The following is a 17036-nucleotide window of genomic DNA, read 5'->3' as shown; positions in this document are numbered from 1 at the left end:
AACTTCATTGAAGCTGATATTTTATTTTATGTTATTAGTTTCTATCTCGAATACTTTTAGTCTTTAGTAATTTTAATATTTATATTTAATATCTTAAACAATAAAACTCTATAAAATGATGATGATGTTTTTTTTTGTCAAATTTGATGTTTGTTGTTTACCAAAGTAGTGTATTTTAAAAAGATATTTACTAAAAGGACGTAGTTTTAAAAATATTTACCATTTAGGTTAAATTTTATACTAAATCAAAAATTAAAAGATAAAATAAAAAAGAAGTGAAATTGAGTCATCAGAGTAATTATTTTTTATTTTGTTCACATTTAAGTAACTTTTTGAAACTTGTTGAAAGTGTTTACATATGACCATTATGACCGAATATAACGTGTCATAATAGTTATATGTGAACACTTCCAAGAAATTTGTTATCTAGATGTATAAAAAAAATCTACATGTAAAGAATACAAAAAGATAATTCCTTTGACTATTCAATTTAGCAACTATTATAGTAATACTTAAAAGTGTGGAAGATATATATGAAAATTTCGGTTTTTTTTTTTAATAGAAAACGTGCTAATAATAATAATGTGTTTTTAAGTAGGGTCGGGTTCCACAGGTATACCCGGTTGGAAGCGATTTTCAATCTCCCGCCCCTTTCCCATCCCTTTCCATGACCCTCTGGCTTCTCGGAAACTCACAAAATCCACAGAGAAATCAAATCAGCAGGAGGACACAAAAATGGAAATGGAGAAAGATAGTCGTGAAATTGGAATTGGTTATCGACACAAAAAGTTGGAAACGTCGTTTAAGCTTGGTCTACACGGCCTCCTCACCACTTGCTCCAAAGAGGTAATAACCTTTTGCAATCAATCTATATGCATCGATTTGCATTTTCTTTCTTACACAAACCACTTTTTTCACTCTCACACCTCGTCAATCCTGCTAACACTTCTGTTGCTTTAAAATTGAACGTTTTGCTTTGAGGTCAAACTGAATATGCCCTAACATATAGTACAAATTATAACAAAAAAAGAGACTGATGTGACTTCTAAATTTAAAACTTCTATTGCAACAAGGAGTCTTTTGGTTACAGGAGGGAGTAAGTTGTTGATACCCTAAGTGTGAGGAGACTTATTTCGTAGGTCGGAACTGGGAACTAAGGAAATAGAAACTAAAATTAGCAAATAATGCCAAAGGGGTATACTTATTTTGGTTAAACAAGTGCTGAATGAGTTCTTGATGAATGTCATCTGATTCTGTGCATATACTCCTCAATTAGGCTTGATTAAGTCCACAAGAATGTACCATTGGATGTTGTCAATGTCAATAAATGTAATGTGGGGAAATGATAGGCATTGCAAAGAGCCATTATTCTGTGTTAGTCTATATTATTCAAATCTTCTTTCATAATCGTATATTCTTTGTCTCACATTGGTAACTTAGGGTTTTTTTTTTTGTTGTTTCTTGGACCTCGTATAGAGGCTGGATATTTTGTTTGTGGTTTAGTTTTGAGATATTTTATTTCAGAGATATTTTGTATTTTTGTTCTTTGATTAGATGCCAAGTGTCTTGTCTTGTGTGTGAAACGTAAGTTATCCTATGATGATAGAGATAACTTTCCTAGCCCTCTGAATTGCTTTGATCAAGAAGACAGTTTGCTAGGTGAAATTTTTAATGAGAATTTTTTTAGACAGAAATTTCATTTTAGTGTTCTGTTTTTTGTTGGAATTTTTTAAAGAGAAGTTGTAACTCTGAGAAATAGAGACAAGGCAACAAAGAATAACTGAATTAATTTAATTTGAAATAGAAAGAAAAAAATCACCTAGAACTAGAATTAAGCAACTACATGGCCAATGATTAGATGATCTACAATCTCCTAAAACATGGTACTTCCATTGTCTTGTTTATAAGAACATTATACTTTCATTTTTTCCTATTACAACATCGTACTTTGAAAAACTTTCAAACTAAAGTAATGTCATTCTGATACAAAACAATTTTCATTTCTATACAATGCTAGAAAAAGGTACATTTTTAACAAAAAAATGGGTTGTCCCATAATGGTCAATATTTTTTGTTTTTTGTTTTTTTAATATTTTTTTTATCACTTATTCAACATTTGTTTGTGTTTGATACTATATACCAAAAGGAGTTCTGCAAAAGATTTCCAAGATTTACCCAGGCTGAACAAGAGCGTCTTCATCGGCTATATATCAAGGTACAAATATTTAAATTTTATTTTGTGAAATACTATATTATACATAATAAAATGAAAAACCTGTGGATGTGTCATGTGTGGTCCCACATACAAAACATCTTCTAGGCTTTCTGTTTTTTGTAATATTCTGCAAGTCACTCAGATTTTCGGTTAACTGCTGATTTTTTTTTCACAGGTTATTGTGTCATTGCATCAGAATATTGAGGTATAAGTTTTTTATTTCCAATGTCAGCTATTTTCTTATAGGATTTTATCAGTTTATTATTAATAAGACGTGTTAGTACAACTTATTGGAAACTATATATTATACAACTTTCTTTTTGGAAATATAAATTAAGACAAAAGTGTATTATGCTTTTTTTGATTTTCATAGATATTTCTCCCCAAGTGTTGACATCATTATAACTATAATCAAGGATAAATAAGCATGTATGGGCACAAGGAAACTAATCATATAGAAATATAAATTACGTCTATACTCTGCAATTCATAGTTTTAAAAGATTTATTTGGATTGCATGACATATATAATATTCATTATTGTGGCTTTCTTAAGGCCTTGATTAATTTGTTTATCATGGATTTCTTAATAGCTGATTGAGTTTTTAGGTTTTCAAAGTCTAATAATGGCTTGTATTGCAAATTATTTACAGGATGAGTTTGAAATTCTGTGTGAGGAGACCAAGGTATTCTTGATTTCTTTCAAAATGGGTCAAATGCAAGAAATAACATTAACAATGTACCTTACATTTATTTGTTTATTGTTTTCATTTCTTCATATTACAACATTTTACTTTGAAAATTTTACCCAATCATACTCATATTCATAGCAATGTCATCCTGATCCATACACAGCAATTTTCACTGCTATAATTTGGTAGCTTTTTCAAAGGATAATATATCTTAATAAGAAAAAAAATACAATGCTATAATTGAGTAAAATTTTCAAAGTACATTGTCTTAACATGAAAATTTTGAAATTATGAGGTTGTAACAGAAAGGAATGAAAGTAAGATGATATAATAAACAAATCAGTGGAAGTACATTGCTATTTCTTGCATTTAACTTTAAAAAAATTCATAGCAATCACTGGTGTATTAAATTGAATTGGAGCATATTGTGCTAAGTTTTGTTTGGTTGCAGGTGGGAAACATTCTTGATATCGTGGAGGAACTTGTAGAAGAACAAACCCTGGATCCTCTTTATCCTCATAAGTATGCATCTGCTACTTTCCTGTATTTATATTCATTTACCTATAATAGCAAACTACTTTAATTTTTACTTATAATATCAACATACTTGTATTTTTTTTTTCTTTTTATTCAACATCAGTTCTACACAGAAGGGCTAAATGGTCAATTACTCACTCTCATTCAGTTCAACAAAGAAACACAGTCTCTGTATTCATACAATACTTAATCCAGACATACATTATTTATCTACCTCTTCAGCACTTTATCCATACAACACAACACAACACCTGATGAGAAAGAAATAAAAATAAACCCTTAAACCAGTAATTAATTATATATGGGTGTTTCTTGTTGACTCAATGCAGAAAGAACATAAGTTTTTTACAAATTTGCCCTCATTAATTTTGTCAGATATTTTTTGAACATCATTCGTTAGTTGTTATAAAATTGTGATTTCCAGGTCAAATTTGAAAGACGTTGCACAAGTGTTGTCCACTATAAAAAAGAATGAGATCCAAAAGCTTGCAACTATGCTGGAAAAGGTTTTGTTAGTTTCTACCACCCTTTTACATATTATGTAGGCCCCACCCTGATTGTTACACAGGACAAGACAAGACAATACAGTTTTTGTCTCAATCCAATGCACACCAAGCACAATACAAATGTCATGTCATGTCATGTACTGCATAACATTTATTTGTTTTTTAATGTGATAAGTATTTATACGATTGTCATTAACAAGACAAGCTTATTAATGATTAAGTTTGAAAGTGAAATTACTATTCTAGACAGAAGCTGAGAATGAAGTCTTGAGAAGCCGTGTTGAACTCTTACGGAAACAAGTACAAGGTGCATCAAATGCTCTTGAAAAGGTACCTTTGTTTTTTGTTTTGTTTTGTTTTGTTAATCCTAGAAGTGTTAAATGCAAGAAATAGCAACGTATTTTCATTTGTTTGTTCATTATAGCATCTTACTTCTATTTCTTCTTATTACAACATTCTACTCTGAAAAATCTTTCCATTATTTTATAGCAATATCATCTAATTCACTTCTATTGCTGGCTATAATAGAAAGAAATAAAAGTACATTGCTATTTTTTGCATTTACGCTTCTTAATATGCCAATAGTTTTTCTTTAAGATGATGACATGTTTGGTCATATTCGTATCTTATCTTTTTTTCTTCAGATGTAGATGGGCATGTGATTTAAGGAACAAAAAGTTGCTACCAAAGCATCAACATTCAACACTTCTTGTGTGAAATGATATTGTCCTTTGTTGTTTCAAACAATACTATTGTTTCCTTGTTTTTACTTGAGTCCTATCATGCTTGATATTATGCTTTGTTCTAATGCTTTTTCACAATTTTCATTGATAATGTGGGCCATTGGTTCTTTCGAGTCTAAATAGTCTCATTGGAGAGAAGTAGAAGAATAGGAATTTACTTACATTTATTTACTTATAATAGCAACCTATTTTCCATTTTTTTTTTCAAATGGATAAAACCTCCAAATCTTTTCAAGCACAAGTGGAACTTGAAGTTTTGTATTTGATAATCTTATGTACAACTAACATTGCCGGAATTTGCCCTTCTAAACTAAAATATTTTAAATATATTGTTATTATGACTGTTAATAAAAGCTTATCATGTTCCAAATGCTTATCACAAAAGTAGAGATTATTTGTTAAGCTTTTTCTTGACACCTAATCTCCAACTCATTAATCCAAAAAGCCAAAAAAAATAAATCATCAAATGAAGAGCTTTTTCATTAGCTTATTTATAGGACCCAATGATTTTTATTTGTATCATTTTATTGTTTTTATATAATTTGCGCATTTAACAAATGGTTGAAAGCTATGTAAATTAACAAGTTTTTTTGAGTAAACCATATCAGAAAAACCTACTACATGGGCGATAAAGCTTTTTCGTTTTGGAAAAGCTCCTAATTTGGATGTTCTAAGGGATACAGTAGTTTATATACAAAGTAAAACAAAACAAAAAAGCAATATATTTCGGTGTGGATTAAGAATAAAAACCAATTGAAGGGAACAAATTTGTATTACTTTTTATGAGAAAACTGAAGCATATGGGGATAAAGCGATGTATATAGATGAAAGTGTCGAGTAAAAAAAAGATCTCGGAAGCTTTTCTCTAATATATTATCAGAGCCAGGTTTCGATCCTGGGACCTGTGGGTTATGGGCCCACCAAGCTTTACTCTGATTTATAATACTAGTTTATAAAATAATTATTTATTCGTATTTTAGACCCTCCATAGGTAATTACTATTTTAGACAGAAGCCAAGAATGCAATCTTGAGAAGCTGTGTTGAACTCTTACGGAAACAAATACAAAATTTCTCTGGTGCTTCAAATTCTTTTGAGAAGGTATCTTGTTTTTTGTTTTGCTATGTTAATCTTAAAAGGGTTAAATGCAATAATAGCAACACACTTTTATTTATTTGTTCATTATAGCATCCCACTTCTATTTCTTTTCTTATTACAACAGTGTACTCTGATAAATACATTTATAGCAATATTATCTAATTCACTTCTATAGCTAATAACAGCTGTATAAATACAATGATATAATAGAAAGAAATAAAAGTGCATTGCTATTTCTTGCATTAATTGTATTTCTGTAAGATGACATGTTTGTTCATATTCATATCTTATTTTATTCAGATGTAGACGGGCTTATGAATTAAAGGAACAAAAAATGGCACCAAAGCATCAACATCCAACACTTCTTGTGTGAAATGATATTGTCTTTTGTTGTTTGAGACAATTAACAACAATACTACTATTGCCTTTTGTTTCCTTGTTTTTACTTGAATCCTACCATATTGATGCTTTGTTCTAATGCCTTTTCACCTTTTTCGTTGTTAATGTGGGTATTGGTTTTTTGAGCCTAAATAGTCCCATCGGAGAGAAGTGAAAGAATAGCAACAACTTTCATTTTTTTTTTCTACCCATGATAGCAATAGGTAACATGAACCTTGTAATATGCTTACAAGTATTAGATTACATATTGTAGCAACTCTAAAATTTGTTGCTATTTTCTATAGTCTGCCTTTTTATTTTCAAATGGATAAAACCTCTAGATCTTTTAATCAATCACAAGTGAAACTTGAAGCTTTGTATTTAATAATCTTATGTACAATTAACATTGCCAGAATTTGCTCATGTAAACTAAAGTATTTGAAATTTATTGTTATTATGACTGTTAATAAAAGCTTATCATATTCCAAACGCTCGAAATAGCAGAGCTTATTTGTTAACCTTTTTTTTTTTATTACACCTAACTTCCAACTCATCAATCAAAAAAACTCAAAAAATTTCATCATATGAGAGTTTTTCATTAGCTTATTCATGGGATATATATATATATATATATATATATATATATATATATATATATATATATATATATATATATATATATATATATATATATATATATATATATATTGGGTATTTAACAAATGGTTGAAAGGTATGTAAATTTACAAGTCTTTTTGAGAAAACTACATCTGAAAAATCTCCCACATAGGTGATAAAGCTTTTTCATTTTGGAAAAGCTCCTAATTTGGATGTTCTAAGAGATACAGTAGTTTATAATACAAAGTAAAACAAAAAAAAAAGCAATATTTGGTGTGGATTAAGAATAAAAAGAAATTGAAGGGAACCAATTTGTATCATTTTTTATGAGAAAAGTATGTGGATTAAGCGACGTATATATAATGAAAATGTGAAAAAATAATATAAAAATATTCGGAAGCTTTTCTCTAATATCAGAGCCAGGTTTCGATCCTGGGACCTGTGGGTTATGGGCCCACCACGCTTCCGCTGCGCCACTCTGATTTATGTTTCAATTCTATAAAACAAGTATATAATCTGTATTTTGGCAACTCCATCGTTGATACTTTAATTTTGTTCTATTTTATATGTTCTTTTGTTTGATAATGTGTTTGTGGGATGTACCCCGATATAAAACCATAATAAAATTAAACAAGTACAAAGCAATCAAAATCAAAAACTTAGGCAAAAAAAAAATATCTATAGCAGTTGAAATCTAAAAAGCCCTAGTCAACAAAGAAGAAAGAAAAATCATATAAGTTGAGGATGAATGATTAATGGTTAAGAGATAGCAATGTAGTTTCCAATTTTTTTTTTATTTACAAAATTGTACTTTTATTTATTCTTGTTACAACTTTACACTGTCATTTATCTTATTACAACATTGTGCTTCTAGATTATTTGTTATTACGGCATTGTACTTTGTAAAATTTAGATGGTAGCGGATTATCCATTGCTAGATTTTGATACATTTATTTAAAGTGGAATGCTCTAACAAGAAATAATTATGGAAGTATAATGTGGCAATAAGAAAAAATGAAAGTATAATGTATAATATTTTTTTTTTGAGGTGTACATTGCTATTTCTTGCATTTGGCCCAAAGATTCGAGCATACCCCTTTACAACAAGTCTAAGTCAAGCTTGTTGCTTGTTGATGGCATAATAGCTAAAGTTTTTATGCATAGAAACAAGAGTTAAATCCAAGAAAGATCAATATACTTTCATTGATTTGTTTATTACATCATTCTACTTTTAAATTTTCCTATTACGCCATTGTACCTTTTCAAAGTGTAATGTTCTAACAAGAGAGAATTGATGGTACAATGATATAACTCGACAAAACGTGTTTGTTTCCACCTTTTTATTTGTTAGAAATATATGATATATATCTAGTTTGCTAGGTATGACAATTGACAAGACATGACAAAATAACTTCTTGTGTTTGTGTTTGTGTTTATGTTTAGTGTGCACTATTATAGTGTAAAATTCCATTTTGAAAAAAGAAAAAGAAAAAAAAAAGAAGCAACTGCTCTCTTATTCTGGTTCAACTTTGAGAACGATCTTCATGAGTTCATAAACAAAGTAACTTATAGCAGCCGATGGGAGCACCTGAGAAAAAAATAAATTAATGTCATAAATGGGTAACGATTTTTTTTTTCTTATTGTATTCGGGTAATCCATGACTTAACAATATATTTTCATTCAAGTTTTTATTAAAGCATGCTACTTTCATTTGTTCCAGACAACATCATTTTGCTTTAAAAAATTACCAAATTATAGCAACTTTCACTGAGGTAGATTTTTCAAAGTAGATGTCTTAATAAGAAAAAACTAAAAGTACAATGCTATAATTAATAGAAAGAAATGTAAACATTTACATGAAGAAAATGTGACATAATGAATCCCATCATGCTAAACTAAATTTTGCTTCATATCCTCTTAAAAAAAAGTATATATGATAAAAACAATGAATTAGATAAAGAATCATGTACATTTTCTAACAATTATACTAATATGCCTAAGGGAAAACTCCATAAAAGTCCTTATATTTTGACCTTATAATCGATTTAGTCCTTATATTTTTTTTATTCAATTAAGTCCCAATAACCACTGTATTCATTTTGACCTTTTATCCGGTCATCAGATCATCTCACTTTCAAAATTTACACTTTTGGCCCGGCATTCAAAATTTTGTTACGAATTCATCCTAAATTTACCTTTTTACATTTTTTTCGAAAAATTTTGTTTCGAATATGTTTTTTTTGCTTAATAAAAATCATATTTACAAAAAAAAAACATATTTTCACATAAACAACCTTCTTTTTTCTTTATAATTAAAAAAAAACATTTAAGCACTTAATTAATCTCACCAGTTATATACGACTGTTTCTTTTTTACTTGATCTAGACATAATGACTTAATGGGTTAAGCCAAAAAACATGGATTAATAGATTAAAACACTAACCCTTTACGTATTTGCTCTTCTTTTTTTTTTCTTTAACTCCTCTCACTTTAAAACCGATGAATATTGTGAAATTTGCTTTTTGGAATGTAAGGGTAAGTTTGGTCATTTAGTCACATAAACTTCCCGTTTTTAAGTGAAAAAGAAAGAAACAAATACCTGCAATAAACTTGGAGTCAATCCTGCATATAAGGCAGGAACACCACCTTGTTCAACAATCTTCCCAAAAGTAGCCAAAGCAGTCATTTTTGTAGCCCTAACTTGCAACTGAAGTTGTCTTCTCACAACTTCAAATGGATAAGTAGCAGCTTCAGCACAACATCCCGCAACCGCACCGTATATCAGTGTTCTCATTGTACCCAATTCCATCTGCTCCAAAGCATTTAATGCTTCCCCTCCTTCTTTCATGTTTTCAAGTCTTTTTCTTCCTTTTGGTGAATGTAAATATGTTGATTTTAATATGTCATAAATTCCATAAAACACAGCTCCTGAAGGTGCCATGCTTATGATGGAAGGAAGTAAGCCTTTGTATAAAGAGAAGAATCCTTCCGTTTGGATCATGTGCTGAAAAGCACCGATTACACCTCCCATTGCTTCTCCTCCCGGTGCCACCATTTTTGTTCTGATCTGTGATGGTGAGGGTATTTTCGTCATTTAATAAAAAAAATTAAAGAATGAAGTCCATGGAATTTATAAGAATATTTGGCAACCAAACATGCCATGGAAATGGAATCTCGAATGTTTTACAAATTTTCCCTTATTTACTTTTGGGTTAATCTAAAAAAAAACCCTTGTATTTTGTATTTTTTCTGGATTAAACCTCAAATTTATTTTTTGCCTGAAAAAGACCTTGTATTTTTTCATATTTTTCCGAAAAAGCCCTCAACTTTGTATTTTTATTTTTATTTTTCCGAAAAAAACCCTCAACCTTCTAAATGCTTCCAAAAAAAACCCTCAATCTTTTTTGTTTTTCTTGAAAAAACCCTCACATTTTACAATTTTTTTTGGAAAAAAATGACTAAAAGGGCCAGATCGGAAAAAATGAAAAACTACAAGGTCCTTTTCAGGCAAAAAAATATTGAGGTTTAACCCGGAAAAAACACAAAATATAAGGTCTTTTTTTAGATTAACACTTTACTATTTCCTTTCATTTCGCAAGTGCGCCATAACTTTCTCAAAGTTTTTTTAAGTATCACTTATCCAAACAACACTTAATGATGAGAACAAGGAGGGCATTCATGTCTTTTGCACAGACAAGCGAGTATCTATATTCTATCCCACCTTTTTGGGTTCAATTTCTGTAATGTAGTGTTGTGCATAACAAACGGGGTCTAAATTCTAAAAGCTATATACCAAAAGGGTAAAAAGGTAAATTCAAACATACTGTGTCCATGGGTATGCAGAGTATAGTAGCGGTAATTCCTGCAGCAGCACCAGCAAGAAACCTTTCAAAATTAGTTGTTTCCTGATTCCCAGTTAGCTTTAACAGTTCACTTCTGTATTTATCATAAGCATAAAAGTTGATTGCCTTAAATGGAGCTGTTCTAAGAATATTCACAAAATTTCCTTTCCAAAACCCTTTAATCCCTTGAGTGGCTGCAATTGATTTGATGAGATCAATAAGATGTTTTTGTTCCCCACGAACCATATATTCCAGCTTCAATCTCTCCAGTGGAGCCACAAAAGTTCTAAATACAATTTGTAAAAAAACTGAAACATTGTTAAATACCAAACATTGTTGCATAAATAAGCATTTAACAGCTGATTAGATTTACACTGTTGGAGTTGCATATTTCATACATGAACCACATTGTTGCATAAACTAGGAAAAAGGTGAAAAGAGTAAATAGCATTTAACCTACCCTTTGTGATATGTGCAATTATTCATGATAATGTAATTTGTTGACATAAAGCATATAGCAATTATTCAGAAAAATGTTCTACCATGTTTGAAAGGTTAACCTCACTTAATTAAATAGTGAACATGTTTTCTCCATTAACTAAATTTATCGACTATGAAAATATCCAAATCAAGTTCACAGTTGAAAACAATTTTGAAAACCGTTTATTGAGTTGCTTGAGAAAAAAGAAAAAGATAAAATATTTGGCTAACTTTCAAGAAAACGAATAATAATCTTGATGAATACTTTTTTTTTTTTTGTCTACCTATGGATTTCACTGAACCTCTATTATATATAGGGTATAAACGCTTTCTTATTGTTAAATCCACAATATGAGCATCAACAAGGTTTTTGAAAGTGGTTGTCCAGTTACGAGCTCTAGCTCTAACAATGAGCTTTTTCATTGTTTTCTACGTATTTTTATTCCTTTTGGTTTATTAAATACACCAACTACAACCAATACCATGTTAACTGGACCCACGAATAAGCTTCGTGAAAAAAGCTTTACTATAACATTAATGGACCTATGTTAATGTTTTTAGGTTGTTGAGGTGGCATGCAAAAAACTATGGTATTGTCGATGCTCTAAGAGGTCGTTTGGTTTGTCTGATTCTATCGTATTTAGCCCACAATGGAATTCAACTCCATTCTAATCTTGCCTTTGGTTGCAACTCGCAAATAAGTAAGGAATTGAATTCCATTGGAATCATATTCTTGTCAAGTGTTCCAAATTGGAATTCAGATGCATGTTTTCTTTATTCTAATCCCTTGATCACTCAAACAATTTGATTTTTAGCCTACCTGAATTGATTATTGGGGTTATCAAGTTAATGCTTTGTGTGTTAATATATATAGAGGGTCTCTCAAGCTTATTCTTGGAGGTTCTAATGTTGTATTAATATATGGAAAAAGACTTGGTTTTCAAACACAAATTGAGCAAGATGCCTCATTACTCTAGTGCAAACAGTGTTGCCAGTGCTATTTGACACATTGCCATAACTTTCTTCTATCAAACAACAGGTTACAAGTTTGAAGCCTGTTAACAAGATAAAGTGAAATTGATGCCAATCGACACCAATTTAGAGTGAAGAACAGACCTTGAAACCATGGCAGCGACAGCTCCAGCCCAAAGATGTTTCGTAGTATTCAATGCACCCCCTTGTTTTTGTACCTTAACCTTAACTTCCTCTTCCTCCAAACCTTTCTGCTCATCTTCAACCTCCCCTCCCAAAACAAGACTAGATTCCCCGGAAAACCCTTCGCCGCTACCCCCATCTTTTACCGACAAGGTCACGGACAAAAACCCAACTCGGCCATGTCGCCGGCGACTTCTCCGCCGACTCAATGAAGAAGAAATCGGTGCAACAGAACTAGTGTTCTGTAGCGAAATAAAGGACGCTATAGACGAAGGAACATTACCTGTTTCGAGAAACAATCCACCGTTTACAAAATTGGTAGACGCAGGTAATATTTCCGGTTGCGATCCGGATGATGCGACTAAATCTCTCATCCAAAGCTCTAACCCTTTCATTGTAAAAACCCAAAAAGGGAATGCAGTATTACCCGATTATCAATACAAAACAGAGACCAAAATTGTTGAATTTTGAAGGTTGTAGTAGTTTAAGGGTGCCGAAATTGACGAGGAACTTGGATCGGAGTTAAAGAAGGAGATTTGGAAGAGGGGTGGAATTGAATATGGAGAGGAACACATAAAAGGTTTATTGGGTTGGATTCGAGGGAAAAAGGGGAGGAGCACATTGTTGTCGTGCTTTGTTAACACCGCCGTAACACCAAGACTTAGAAATTCTCATCAGGGGGTGGGTGTGAGTCTGTGTTTTGTTGTTGGTATATGTAGTTATCATGAAAAGTGCTTCTAGCCGTTCTTAGAATTGTTGCTTCTCCCCAAATCAACCTAAGTGACACGACAAAGCATCGAACCACGTTGGTTTATTCTGTCATATACTAAAAGTTGGTAAATAAAATCGTTACGAGTATACAGTATACGCCAAAACACGCTGTTATTGTCGACGTGATCAACCGAAGAACGGGGAACACTGCCCCCTTCTCGTTATATCTTGTTTAAGGTGTAAAACCCGTGTACCACACGGTTGATTAAAAAAATTTATATACGAAGATACTCGGTATGAGACTCATGTATTACATTATTTTATTTAAAAGAAAAAACTAAATATAAAATTGTATACATTTTCAGACGTTCGAATTTATAAGAAAAGTGAAAAAAATATTGAATTATAAAAGTTAAAGTGTTTTTTTTTCTCTAAATTTAAACAAATAATTTAGATAAATAAATAGAAGAAATTAATGAAGTTTTAATGTAATAATTTTGAAATTACAAGGAAAGTTCATTGAGGAAATTAATATGCATTTATTATTGCATTTAAATACTATGTGAAATTTAATACAATAGAAAAAAAAATCATAAATTGACATGTGAAATAAAAATTAATTCAAGATAACCACAAAATGATATTTGACAAATTGAATGAGAGTGTGACAAATGACAAAAAAAACATTCATTTATTATAGTAGATAAACATTAAATATTTTTTTAAAGAAAACATTAAATATCAAAGTGTGAATATTAAATATTTTTGAAAATAAAATTTCAAAATATATACAAACAAAATGATGAATAAATAAATAATTGAATTTATACTAATAAAACAAACTACAGAAAAATAATTATATTTTGACCATATAACCTTTTTTTTAGTTTGTCAATAAAAAGTAACAAATTTTGATTATTTTTTCTATATAGACCATTTTGCCTAAAATGACAATGAACTGTGAAAGAAACATGCCAATTTTGAATTATATAACATTGAAGAAAACATATTAAAATTTGAAAATATAAGGAAACAAATTAATGACACATTAATTACTTTCTATAACCTAAATATTAGATAGTTAATTAAGAAAATAAAAAATTACCACAAAATGACAAGTGGAAATTAATTTCTAAGAATTAACCGCAAAATTACATTTGTCAAAATGCATGAAAATATGATATGTGGCAAAAAGAATTTCATTTATTAGTATGGATTGTTGCAACCCGTTGCCATTACCACCGGATGAAACACACAAATTTTGAACGTTGGGCCCTTGACCGTTGACAACGGTCATGTGATTAAATAAAAAAAATATTTTTTCTAATTATAAATACATTTCATTCTCATACATTTTATATACATTTTCTTTCTTTCTTCCTATATTTTATAAAATCTACTTCTACTTCAACAACAAAAAATGGAGCAAAATCCAAACACCCCTCCACCAAACCAAAACCCAAACACACAACCACACACAATATCTCCTATGGGGTTTGTTGGTTACAAGAACTACTTTAGCCTTCTATTGTGTCAAGCTTCACCAAAAATCCCATACCAATGAGCCTCTTTCAATCCCGCATCACCACCATTCTAATTTTCTAATTCACCTTATCTTTAACAAAATATTTTCGGCCAAAATTCAAGTTTACAACAAAATCTCTTTCCCATGCAACCTCAAACATAACCACAACCAAAACCATAACCACAACCACAACCTCAAATAAAACCTCAAACACTACCACCACCTCTAACACAACCATCAGTTGAAACACGAGCGGGAGGTAGTAAGAAAGGGAGATGGAAAGGGAAAGCTATAACGGTTGACACGGAAAATGAGGAAGCTCCACATTGGTGGACACCAGATGAAGAAAATGCTTTGGCGCAAGTGTGGTGTCACAACTAGCAAAATTAGGTTAAGATGTGAATTCCTGTACAATATAACTTCCTCGTGTAACCTTACAACATCTCATCTAGCGAAATTCAAAACTTCAATGCCATTAAGATTCTACTCTCATACGTTGTGATTCAAGTCGAAACAACCACGTATAAGCCCAAAACTTGATCCAATAAGCCAAATCCAATCATTTTTGGGCCTTAGCCCAAGAATTTTCGATCCAAATCCCTTATTGGACCAAGACATCCTTATTGGGCCTTATTAGACCGATAACTACTCCTTTTGGTCTTTTTGGGCCGAAAACCCCTCTTTGGTCCCTAATGGGCCGAAAACTTTTATTAAACATTATTTTGGGCCGAAAACTCCTAGAATGGGCCTTTTGGGCCGAAAACACATATATGAGTCTTAGTTGGGCCAAGAATTAATATTTTTGGGCCCTTTGAACCAAAAACCATTTATTAAGCTTTAATGGGCCGAGAACCCTTATTGGGCCAAACCAAAACTCAGAACTACTTTTCTTGGGCCACTCTTTGTTGGGTTTTGAGCATTCTAACACTCCTAAGTGTACATGCAACCCTAAATACCTTGGATCTATGTTTTCTCTATTATACATGCAAATATGATTATCCAAGGTATTATCCTAACTAGCATACCAAAACATTGATACTAGGATACTAAAATAGATAGAATACATACCTTGTTGTTGTTGCTTGACTTCATGAAGCTTGAGAGCCTAGTGCCCCAAGTGTGACACCTCAAATGGTTCACACAACATCATGAACTCTTGGAATAACCATGAGAAGAAGACATACATGTTCAAATCGGCTAGCCCTCAAAATATGTATCACTAGTGCCAATTTCTTGAACTAAAGGGGTTCTTATATAATATGGCTATTAGGGTTACACCATGTAACTCATGACTTTTCCCATTCCTTATGCTCCATGGGTTTTAACCTCCATGGAGTATCCATGGATCACCACATGGGTTAAACCCAACATAAAGGAATCTTGGATCATAAGCCCACATATATAAGAATGAATGATTTACACAATCAATCCCCATATATTTAATTAGTCTCTTTTTTATCACTAAATTAAGTCCAAATTAATTCTTGATCAATACTAATTAAATAACATGATTTCATATTAATATATTAGAACTTATAATATATTAATATGTCACAAAATGTCTTTTCCTCATAAACGGTCTATCCAAATGTTCCGATGCCATGCAACCCAAATGGACCATGCCGAGTCGGGTCAAGTACATACCAATTATAGTTATGGACTTAGACACTAATCCAACACTCTTTGGGGCCGAGGACCCTTCTTGGGTCGGATTAGCCCATCTAAACAAAAAAAAGAGAAAATGATGAATTATATAGACATGCCACCTCATGTAAAACCAACATGTAACAAAGTGTTTACCCTTCATATAACCAAGAAACTTCACATCATCCATAGCAAAAGTCAAACCCTACCCTCCCCTTTTCTCTACCTCTCGGCCTCTCCCCTCTCTCCCCACCCTCATTCACACTTCATCTCCAACTCACTTTCCTCTCAACACTCAAGAATTCTCTCTTTCTTTTCCCTCAAAATCGTGGGTTTATGTATGTTCTTCAAGGATCACAAACTTGGTAAGTTATAAGTTAAGCTCCATGGTTTTGTTTCAAATTTATGCTAAGATCTTTCCCGTACTCTCTCATTTTCGTGATTATGGATCTTAGAGCACCCCTCACTTCGAAAGTTCCCTCAAGAAGGCAATCTAGGCTAAAAAATCATTCTCCTTCTTCATCTACATCTTGAAAACCCCAAGGTGAGCTTCATACCCCCATATCTTTTGTATTTTTCATCTTTTCAGGGGGAGGATACAAGTCAACTCTCGTTTAATCGTTGGATATTTGCATGTACCTATGTGTTATGTGTTTAACCTTTGGATAATATTATACATATTGGTTGTGTGTTGAAAATAGAACTAGATCTGGTGTAATAAGGTTTTTATCATGTTTTTTTCAAGTTTTGGGAGAGAAATACAAGTTACAACCCCAAAACATAAACTAAACTTAACCATCAGCTTTCAACATAAAAGTTAAGGTCTATTCACAGACTGTTTTGACCACCTTGAAGTTAATATTTTTCAAAACTGTTTACGATGCAAATAGTTA

At 31.4% G+C, this 17036-nt stretch overlaps 2 protein-coding genes across 2 annotated transcripts; one reads left to right on the top strand and one right to left on the bottom strand.

Moving 5' to 3' along the window:
• Positions 1 to 614: 614 nt before the first annotated feature.
• Positions 615 to 4887, top strand: EMB3006 (embryo defective 3006). The gene is made up of 8 exons (XM_079052198.1): positions 615 to 846; positions 2147 to 2215; positions 2391 to 2420; positions 2868 to 2900; positions 3358 to 3428; positions 3868 to 3949; positions 4196 to 4279; positions 4594 to 4887. Exons 1-8 carry the CDS (start codon positions 736 to 738, stop codon positions 4597 to 4599), a joined length of 486 nt encoding a protein of 161 aa, XP_078908324.1. The 5' UTR covers positions 615 to 735; the 3' UTR covers positions 4600 to 4887.
• A 3251-nt stretch (positions 4888 to 8138) lies between these two features.
• LOC145115483 (putative mitochondrial adenine nucleotide transporter BTL3) lies at positions 8139 to 13048 on the bottom strand. Its single transcript, XM_079051775.1, has 4 exons — positions 12225 to 13048; positions 10611 to 10914; positions 9386 to 9853; positions 8139 to 8373 (listed from the first exon to the last, which is right to left on the bottom strand). The coding sequence occupies exons 1-4, from the start codon at positions 12656 to 12658 to the stop codon at positions 8299 to 8301; spliced, it is 1281 nt and encodes a 426-aa protein (XP_078907901.1). The 5' UTR covers positions 12659 to 13048; the 3' UTR covers positions 8139 to 8298.
• Positions 13049 to 17036: the final 3988 nt, after the last annotated feature.

This window comes from Lactuca virosa, chromosome 5 (genome assembly GCF_052849685.1).
Source record: "Lactuca virosa cultivar CGN04683 chromosome 5, Lactuca_virosa_CGN04683_v6, whole genome shotgun sequence".
Classification (NCBI taxonomy): domain Eukaryota; kingdom Viridiplantae; phylum Streptophyta; class Magnoliopsida; order Asterales; family Asteraceae; genus Lactuca; species Lactuca virosa.
The sequence above is the reverse complement of the archived record's forward strand: the minus strand, read 5'-3'. Positions and strand labels throughout refer to the sequence as shown.